At 42.3% G+C, this 10,796-nt stretch overlaps 1 protein-coding gene across 1 annotated transcript in view; it reads right to left on the bottom strand.

Annotated features, from left to right (window-relative positions):
* GRK4 (G protein-coupled receptor kinase 4) overlaps positions 1 to 10,431 on the bottom strand; it is a gene marked incomplete at its 5' end in the record, with an annotated part of 81,453 nt that extends 71,022 nt beyond the window's left edge. Inside the window, 4 exons of the mRNA XM_080922434.1 lie at positions 131 to 205; positions 1,131 to 1,243; positions 4,065 to 4,157; positions 10,380 to 10,431. Coding sequence (XP_080778560.1) covers positions 131 to 205; positions 1,131 to 1,243; positions 4,065 to 4,157; positions 10,380 to 10,431 — 333 coding nt within the window. The remainder of the gene's footprint in view (positions 1 to 130; positions 206 to 1,130; positions 1,244 to 4,064; positions 4,158 to 10,379) is intronic.
* Positions 10,432 to 10,796: the final 365 nt, after the last annotated feature.

A 10,796-nucleotide genomic window follows, 5' to 3' on the forward strand; every position in this document is an offset into this window, starting at 1 on the left:
AAGGAGGAGGGAAAAGAGGAGGGGAAAAGGAAGAGGGAAGAAGAAGAGGAAGGAAGAGGGAAAAGGAGGGAGAAGAGGAAGAAAAAGGAGGAGAAGAGAAAGAGTAGGAGGAAAAGAGGAGAAACCATACCTCTTTGAAGAATCTTTGGAAGATGGATAGTCCAAACTCTCTTTGTTCCTCTTCAATGGTAACTTGGTACTCTGCCTGATTGGAGAGATTAGGAAAAAGACAAAGGTTAGTGATGCTGTTCACAACAGTGTTTCATAAAGCTTTAAATTATCTGACCCATGAACTCATACGGTGCTCTCAGAACCAGAGAGCAGGGCTATGGAATAAATTTAAATAGTTCTCTAAGGATGTAAGAACAATACTGGGGTAAAAATGTCAATGAGGGTGGGTGAGTTAATCTCCATTGTCAATTTGACTGGATTTAGACACCATGGAAATATATCTCTACATGTTTCTATGAAGGTGTTTCTAGAAAAGATAAACTGAGGTAGGAAAGACCCACTCTAAATGTGGAAGGTACCTTCCCACAAGCTGGAATCCCAGGCTGCATAAAAACAAAGAGAAAACAGGGCTAAAGAGATGGTTCAGCAGTTAAGCACATTTACTGCTCTTCCTGAGGACCCAGGTTCAGTTTCCAGGACCTACATGGTGGCTAACAATTAACCTGTAACTCCAGTTCCAAAGGAACCACCTTCTGACCACCAAGGGCATCGGACATACAAATGTCGTACATCCACCCAAACATGCAGGTATTCACATTTAAAATAAAAGTTTTTAAAAGTAAAAGCAGTACTCATCTCTTGCTGTTTTTTTCATACACAAAAATTACTCACCAGAAGCGAGGAAGGTTGTGCATGTCTGTAGTAACCACAACAAGCAGGAGCTGATGGCAGAAGGACTAAAAGTTCAAGGCCAGGCCAGGCTACCCTGTGAGAGCCCTGACCTACAAAGTGAGGTCCAGGCTAGTGTGGGCTACAAAGTGAGCCCCTATCTTAGAAACAAAGGGAAGGAGAGAAGGAATGAAATATAACATCAAGACAACTATCAACTCTGTCAGGCCCAGTTTTTAATATTCAAAAGCACAAAATTGCACAGTGCAGTCCTGAGATGAGTCACTCACCACTGCATCCAAGAATTCAATACACCTCTTTAGATCTGGTTTTGTATCACAGAATTGTCTGAAAAGAAGTCTTCCAATTGGTTGTTTGTCACAAAGACTGCTAAAATCCTTTTCTGGGCAAAAGGGAGAAACAAGCATAGTAGTTACTACCCACTAAATGCTGTTCTCAATCTACACTGTTTTCACTTAAAATAAAAGCAAAAAATAGTATCTGTATTATTATTTCCAAAGTACTGTTCTGTTTTCTAATTTAAATTGAGTTACCACACATTTACAACACAAGTGGGGGCTGGGAGAGATGTCTGAGCTGGTCAAGTGCAGAGGACACAAGCAGGAGGCTCTGATTTACACACCCAGCCCCAACACAGAAACCTGGGCATGATGGAGTGTTCCTGAAGAGGTTAAACAGGCAGGTTTCAGGGGTTCACTGGACCGACAGTCTAGCTGAATTGTCAAACTCCAAACTCAGTGAGAGATTCTGTCTCAAAAACACTAACATGAAGATTGATCAAGGAAGATACCTAATAATTGCTGTCTAGCTTCCACGTGCACATATACAAATATGTACAGACATCTACACACACACAAATATACAAACATATATACATACATACATATATGTATGTACATACACAAAATAGGCAGAACTGATTGCAGAGGCACTTGCTCATAATCCCACTATTCTGGAGGCTGAGACAGGAAGTCTATACATTCAAGGCCAGCCTGGGTTACATGATGAGACCCTCTCCCCCCCCCAAAAAAAAAAAAAAAAAAAAACAAAAAAAACCACCCAGTCAACCAACCAACAGGCAGAGCCAAAGACACCTAGAACTTGTAAGGGTTTGTAAAACTTAACTTGATATAGAGTATTCTTCTCCAACATGAAATATATAGGAGATAGATAAGCCCTAGGGGTGACCATCCACAAGGAAGACAGGAGCATAAAGGGAACTTTCTACCACTGCATCCACCCTAGGCACCTAGAATAAACTGCTTATGCAGCAATGTACTAAATCAGAATTTTAAAAACCTCTCTCCATCTTGATTCTTAATACTTTATATACTTGCAAACAAAAGTTAAAGTAATTATGATTATTGATTTGTTTGTTCTTTATAATTTATGATTTTTAACTTTCCCTTTTATAGTTACTTGCTTGTTTTTCTTTTCCATAGAAAGTATCTTATCCCTTGCATCTCCTTACCTCAGTGATATTGTTCTAAGAAGAAGGCTCTAATGTTCCAGCATTGTGTCAAGAAAAATAAAAAAACAAAGCATTATGTCTAGAATAAGTCAACCTTCAGCAAGAAAGCCATGTTCAGCAGCAGAGGATGGCAAATAAGAATAAAGTCTAATAAAATGTAACAGTGAAACTCATTACTTTGTTTTAGTTTTGTTTTGTTATGAAACAAGGTCTCACTATGTAGTCCTGGCTGACCTGCAACTTACTATGTAGTCCAGGCTGGCTTCAAACTCACAGAGATCCACCTGCCTCTGCCTCCTGAATGTTGGGAATAAAGATAGGTACGACTCTAGTGGCCCATTATTTTGTACACTAACTAAAAGCAAAAGAAGAGAGGGGGAAGGGGAAGGAAGGAACGGAATGGAGGGAGGGAAGATGGAGGCTCGGGGAATGGGAGGAAGGCCAGCCACTCTCCTAGCAGTAGCTGTGCTGGTTGTTTTCAGTCAACTGGATACAAATCTTCCTAGGTGCATTCAGGAACAGATTTTTTTTTCTTTTGGATTTATCTTATGTTTATGAATGTTTGGAATTCAGAAGAGAGCACTGAATCCCCTGAACTTGGACTTACAGATCAAAGTTTGTGAGCCACTGTATGGGTGCTGGGAACTGAATCCAGGTCCTCTGTAAAAGCAACCAATGTTCTTAACTACTGAGCCATTTCTCTAGTCCCAGGAAGAGAGACTCTTAATTTAAAATGTCTCATAAAATTGGTCCATATAAGTCTATAGGCCACTTTCTTGATTAATGATTGATATGGGTGGTCCCACCTCTGGGCAGGTCCTGGGGTACATATGAAAGCAAACTGAGAAATCCTTACGCAAGCCAGTAAATAGTTTCCTCCGTGACCTTCACTTCAGTTTTACCTTCAGGTTCCTGTCCTGAGTTCTTGCCCTGACTTAGCTGGTTTCCCAAAAGTAACTCCAAAGCTGAAGAATTAAGTCAAGTGAACAAACCATAATAAATCCCTCCAGTTAAAGGTTTGTTAATATCAAGTAATTCTGGGAGTCTAAACATTCCTGTTTTAGATCATTGGATTTAAACATGGACATATCTAGGCTAGGGAGCTAGGGACCAAGCTCAGTAGGCAGAGTGCTTATAGACCATGCACAAAGCCCTTAGGCTGTGGTCATTATGGCTACTTTGCATCAGCTTCAGCACTTGGACTTAGGTCGAATCAGTTTTCAGCCCAGTGGATAGTTCACAATTGCTTGTAACTTCAGCTCCAGGAGATTCAACACCCTCTTCTGCCTCACAGGCACAGAGCCATACACAGACATATTTTTTAGATTAACTTGTTTTTAACTTAGGTGTATGGGTACTTTGCCTGCACATATGTCTGTGCACACGTGCACAGGGCCTGAGGAGGCCGGAAGAACATGCCTTGATCTGGAGCTGTGGGCACAGCTGTGGGCATCCATGTCATTGTTGGAAACCAAACCTGGGTCCTCTACAAGGGCATCCATTGCTCTTAGCCACTAAGCCAATTCTGTAACCTCAATATGGACTAGTTTTTATGAAGGGAAAAGTCATAACTGCACTCTAGAGTCTCCATTACACACAAAAGACTAACGAAGTTTCATGAAACTCTCATCAGAAAACTTTGAAGCAAATGCAGACCTGGAGTAGTAGTAACATCTAAGGAATGACGCCATGTCAGACACCCTGCAGACATAAGGAAGAACTACTTACTCACCGATGGAGGATCTTAATTCAGTGCACATGCTGACTGGGGGCAACTTCAGGAGCTCTTTCCATTTTTTACTACGACCAGTCTTTTTGGTAAATCCTGTAAAATTTGAAAAAAAATAAGAATTTAGATTTCAAATTGTGTTTTGGTTTTACTTTTGAGACAAGATCTCACTGTGTAGTCCAGGCCTTGAATTCTAGGTCCTTCTGCATTAACTTTATGTTAGTGTCACACAGCTATGTCATCATACCTAGTGAAAAAAAAGGGGGGGGGGAGTGGGGGAGTTGTTTGTTTCTTTACTAAAATATTATTAATATGATATTTTACATTTCATAATAACAATTATCCTGTTTTAATACTACTTTGGGTACATAAGATAAATACAAGTTTATAATAATTTGTCTCAAATAGGTATCAGTTTAGCGAAGTATAAAATTCCCCATCTCCATTTCCAAATTTGTAAAGTAGATCCAACATGCACTGCTACTTATAAACACTGGTCCAGCATTATTAAATTATTAAAATGCATTTATATTTATTTTTAAACAAATATTTATGAAATATCTACCATGTGTCAAACACTTTCAAAGCACTGGGAATGCAATAGTCAATTAAAAAACAAAACAGAGTGTTGGGGGGAGAGAATTAAGCAGTTAAAGATGCGTACTCTCATGTAGAGGACCTGAGCTTTACTTCCACCACCCACAATTGGTACCACACCTGTAACTTCAATTCCAGGAGATCCAGTGTCTTCTTCTGGCCTCTACAGACAACACATACACACACACACACACACACACACACACACACACACACACACACACACGCAAGGGGAAGTAGAGATAATACACACAATACTTTTTAAACTCTTAAGAAAGTACAGTCTGGGATGGAAATAGAATTCAGTGATAATACATACACATACATGTATAGATGCCTGTGTTCCATCCCCAACAACAAAAATAAAGTCTGTCCTCTATATTCTTTTTAATTTTTTTAATTTATGTTACTTTATATGGATCATTGTTTTGTCTGCATTTACGAATGTAAGCCATGTGCATGCCTGGAATGCACGGAGGTCAGAAGAGTTGTGAGACCCTCTGGAACTGGAATCATGGAAGGTTATGAGCCTTCCATAATTCCATGAAACTGGGTGCTAGGAACCAAATCTAGGTTGTCTTGCAAGAGAAACAAAGGTTCTTAACTGCTGAGCCATCTTTCTAGCACATTCCCCCACATATCCTCAGTAAGGGAGAAAATATAAGCCACACGATATAAGTAATTAGATAATATCATGGTTAACAGTATGAAATAAAATTAAAGGGAAAAGGTGGAAGATGCTATTGTGACTAGGTAGCATTTAAGGAGACCTCTCTGTAAGGAGGATCACATGCAGACAGACTTGGGAACATGGAGAAAGAGCCTCTAGAAGACTGGGGAAGAGGGCTATGATGGTTAGTTTTTTGGCACAAACTATAGTTAGTCATTTGAGAGGAAGGAACTTCAATTTAGGGGGGAAAAAAGGCCTCTATAAGATCAACCTGTAGGCATGCCTGTAGGGCATTTTCTTAATTTGTAGTTGACAGAGGAGGGCCCATTGTGGGTCAGAGCCACCCCTGGTCACCATGTTTCATCATAGCAATAGTAATCCTAACTAGAATAGAAGCTGAAACCAGGAATAATGTGGTATCACTGTGACACACCTGACCACATTGTTTTGGTGAGAACAGTGGAAGGAACTTTGGGCTAGAAAAGCCGCTGAGTGTTAAAGCGCTCAGTGAGTTGTTCTATAGGAGCTTGGGTGATAAGAATGCTGAGAGCAGTAAAGGCAATGGAGACCCAGCTTATGAAGTTTTAGATTTCTAAAGCAAAGGCTCTAGCAGACCGTTTGTGTGAAGAATCTGTGGTGGCTGGTTACTTGAAGCTGAGGGATCACCATAATTAACGAGAGATCCTGATCAATGTAATGAAACATTTGCTTTGCTGGGACAGTAGATATTAGTCAGCTGGGGCTAAAGAATCAGCTGTAACTAAGAGAACAGCATCACTGAGGTGAAGTCTTAACGAGAAGTGATTCCTCATGGTCAGCACAGACAAGCTGTGTTCCAGAAGTGGCAGCTGAACTTGGTAGTGTAAGATTCACCCGGATGATACTGGTTTTAAAGGTGTAGAGTGGTCACAGAGAGCAGATAAGGTTTAGTGTGACAGGAGTCCTTGAAGAAGGCCCAGAAGAGACCATTAGTGAAAGTGCAGCCCAGTTGCAGCAAGAGCCGCAGAAATTTTGGAGATGCCACAGGATGGCCAGCAAGAACTCCAGCAGCAGTAGAGTAGAGCCAGCCAGAACCTCAAAGACAAGCTGCAGAGGGCAAGGCCAGAAACTTACCCAAGCCCTTTGGAGGAGCCCAGAAAATCCTAAGTGTATCTCACATTAGACATTGAATTACTACTTACACAGTTAAAATTTGGTTTTGCTTTGACTATGCCCTGGTTCTTCCCTTTGGAAGTAAGAAAGTATTTAACTTATTTTTTATTTTATAAGATCCCACAACTGAGACATTATATTTTTAAAGTCTTTAGAACTTTATAAAACTAGATATTTTTAAATGTTTGAATTTTTAAAGGTTTTAGGACATTTGAAGTTTGTAAAATGTTTCATATTGTGATATCTTTACTAATGTGTGATCTTGGGGATGAACAAGAAAAGAAAAATGGTTGCTTAACCACTTTGTGTCAGGCAATGGTCTCAAAAGCCTTTAATCCCAGTATTCAGGAGGCAGAGGCAAGTGAACCTCTGAGTTCGAGGCTAGCCTGGTCTACAGAGCGACATCCAGAATAGCCAGAGCTATACAAAGAAACCCTACCTGGACACCCCCAAAACACTCACTCATAAAAGGAAAGCAGATTGAGCAAGCCACGGGCCAGTAAGCAGCACCCCTCCATTGCTTTGCATCAGATCCTGCCCTGTTTGAATTCCTGCACTGACTTCTTTCAGTGACTGCCTGGAAGTATAAGTGGAAATAAACCCTTCCCTTCCCAAGTTGCTTTGGTCATGAAGTTTCATCACAGCCAGAGTGACCCTAAGGAGGACAAAGGCACTCATGATGGAACCAGGATGGGGAAAAGAGCTAACCTGCGATGTTCTTAAAAGATCTGTTAAAACTAAAAGTCTCCTTAAATTAGAGAAATTTAGTCTCAAACATTCTGAGAGACAAACTTTTACTGTCATCCAACAGTGTAGCACAACTTTAACTGTCAACTAAGACTCAGACAACTAAGAAGTCTACGTTTCCTTGAGATCTAGTGAGCTTCCTGCAGTGCAGTGGTTTGAGAAACCAAGATATCAAATGACAGCAGACGAGACAGGTACGGGTCCAAGGCTCTGTCATGTGCTCCTCACATACCCGATTGCAAATCTTGAGACTAGAAGCGCTGAATTCAATAGCCCACTGCCCAGAACGTTACCATATTAAAAACACTCATTACCTTCCCTCACAAATTTAGCCTTAAAAAATAAAAAATTAGCTCTCTTCTCCAGCCGAGCAAGATGCCCAAAGGAAAGAAGGCCAAGGGGAAGAAGGTGGCCCCGGCCCTCGCTGTCATCAAGAAGCAGGAGGCCAAAAAGGTGGTCAATCCTTTGAGAAAAAAGGGCCAAGAACTTCGGCATTGGGCAGGACATCCAACCCCGAAGAGATCTCACACGCTTCATCAAATGGCCCTGCTACATCAGGCTGCAGTGGTAAAGAGCCATCCTCTATAAGCTGCTCAAAGTACCTCCTGCCATTAACCAGTTCACGAAGGCCCTCGACAGGCAAACAGCTACTCAGTTGAGAAGAAAGCTGCTGGCAGAGGGGCCGTCCCAACTAAAAGATGATCTATGCTTCGAGTTAATACAGTCACCACCTTGGTGGAGAACAAGGCGGCTCAGCTGCTGCTGATTGCCCATGATGTAGACCCCATTGAGCTGGTGGTTTTTCTTCTTGCCCTGTGTTGAAAGATGGGGGCGCCCTACTCCATCATCAAGGGAAAGGCCAGGCTGGGTGGCTAGCATTGGTCTGATTTTCATAGGTATGTATGCCCAAGGAGGACAAAGTTGCCACTGAGTGTAAGTCCATTGCCTGTTTTGGTGTTCATGGACAGGTGACCTTCTCTGAGATCTCAGGCCTCTGGCAAAAAGATTGCTACTATGGAATTTAAATAGGCTTACTCATCTAGCTAGATGCCAGGCCCATTAATAGGTCTCAGTATTCCTTGCCTTTTTTTTTTTTAAGATGTATTTATTTATTATATATGAGTACGCTGTAGCTGTCTTCAGACACACCAGAAGAGAGCATCAGATCTTATTACAGATAGTTGTGAGCCACCGAGTGGTTGCTGGGATTTGAACTCAGGACCTCTGGAAGAGCAGTCAGTGCTCTTAACTACTGAGCCATCTCTCCAGCCCCCTTGCCTCCTTTTGTAGGGCATGGTTTTCTCACATCTCTGGAAATTTTCCAGATCTATTTCCTGAACAAGTGAGGGAACAAGTTTAGGTGGCAGGCTTTGCTTGCCTCTCTCCCATCCCGTTTCTCTGTGGAGCTGGAGATTTAATTGGAGTCTTACTCATGTTTGTCAAATATTCTGCTTCTGATATACCCAGATTCTAGCTTGTTTTTAATTTCTATTACCGCCACCCAAGCTAGGTTGAGTCAGTGAATGGTTGAGAACCAAGCCCTGGAACAGCCTATGTTCTCTGACTTCCCTGTATGTGTGTTTGTCTCTCTCTCTCCCTCCCCCCACCTCTGTGTGTGTGTGTATGTGTGTTACCCACCTGTCTTTGCTTCCCACAGCTGGAATTATAAGCACCATGCCCTCCCTGGCTTTTTGCATAGATGCTGGTGATTGAACCCAGGTTCTTGTGGGTTTAAAAATACCTACAACATTGTTTAATCTCTACAGCATTATAATAAAACCTAGTGTTAGGGCTTTACTGCTATGAACAGAAACCATGACCAAGGCAAGTCTCATAAATGACAACATTTAATTGGAGCTGGCTTACAGGTTCAGTCCATTATCATCAAGGCAGGAGCATATCAGCATCCAGGCAGGCATGGTGCAGGAGGGCTAAGAGTTCTACATCTTCATCTGAAGGCTGTTACTGGAAGACTGGCTTCCAGGCAGCTCTAAATAGGGTCTTAAAGCCCAGGCCCACAGAAACACACCTACTCCAAAAAGGCCACACCTCCAAATAGTGCTACTCCCTGGGCCAAGTATATAGAAACCATTGCAGTAAAATTCCCTATTCTCAGACACTGCATTCAGATAGGAAGGTAGAAAGGGAAGAGAAACAAAATTGATAAAAGCTTATTTCCATTAATAATCCCCTCCAAGGGCCAATTGGAATTTGGAGTGAAAGAAAAGAGTGCATACTTCTGAGTCTTTCCTAACTGCCTTAAGAGAAAACCAAGACCTGGTTCTCTCCCCACTTGCTCTTAATTTTTCTATTCAAAATAGTATTATTTTGAAAAATAGTATTAATTCAAAAATATTTACAGAGTGACGTCTTTTTTGCATTTGTTTCGTTTCTTTGATTATACCTCTAGTCTCTACTACTCCATAGTTTGCACAATCTATGAAGCCTAGATAGACTACCATTGTACTTAAGAGTCTTCCTGCTTCAAGTCTCCTCTGCTGCTCTTCCCTCATAAGGGTTTCAAAACCCTTTTGTATCTAATTCTAAACACTATAATTTAAGAAATTTCTTACAATGTTTCTTATTAGGGTTTCCAGTATTGAAAGTAGTCATATTTTCCAATTATGATTCTTCTTCCTGAAAATCACTTGGGACATAAATGCACTTGTAATAGAGTTAAAAACAATTTTTTAAAGGAACAAACAAAAATAAAGATAAAAAAAAACACTTCTCTGTTACTCATTAGTTTTTCTCAAAGAATAAACTTCACATTCTGTGAGCTGAACACACTGAAGCTTCTTAATAGTATCTACTTCCCGGGCACCTCTGCCTGGGTAATCAAGAAACCCTAGAAAGCGTGCAAAGCATAACTTTCCATACTCAGATTAGCAGCGCTGAGAATGGGGTGGAACTCAATAGCCCTAGTGCGTGTTAGGCTAGCGCTACAGTTTCAAAACACCACAAACGTTAGTCCAGGATCACTTGCCGACACCCGCCAAGCAGCAGCTCCAACCCAGAATTGGTTCCAGTAGAATCAAAACTCCCATATTATAGACAACGCAAAGGTTCCACGGAGATCAGGATTCCCTCAAAGACCGGGGCTTCTAGGAAGCGCTACCTTCAGGGAGACCGGGAGGCTGGGATGCACCCACCTTGACGAGCCTTGAGCAACAAATTGTTGGCCATAAAGTTCTCGATTTCCATGATCCCCTGCCTGCGCCGTCGGTGCCGCGATTTCGGCCGTCGAACTTTTCCGGGTCCAGGCGATGGAGACAGGTAAGGCTGCGGGGGAGATCCTAAAGCCTCGGCTGCAGCCTCCGGGCATGCCTTGTCCTTCAGGGAACAGGGCTTCTGGCTGCAGGTCCTCCGCAACTGCGACCGCCTCTGTCGCCTCTTCCTCCGCCTCCTCCGGCGTTGCCACCACTGCCACCAGAAGCGCCGTGGTCGCTGTCGCCGCCGCCGCCGCCGCCGCCGTCGCCGTCGGCGCGAAGATAGAACAGGGGAAGGCTCGTTGCGGGCTCCAGCTCTGTTGCTGTCCCGGCGAGGGGCCTCCGCTACCGGCGCCGGCG

Source organism: Micromys minutus, assembly GCF_963924665.1.
Source record: "Micromys minutus genome assembly, chromosome: 1".
In the NCBI taxonomy this organism is placed as follows: domain Eukaryota; kingdom Metazoa; phylum Chordata; class Mammalia; order Rodentia; family Muridae; genus Micromys; species Micromys minutus.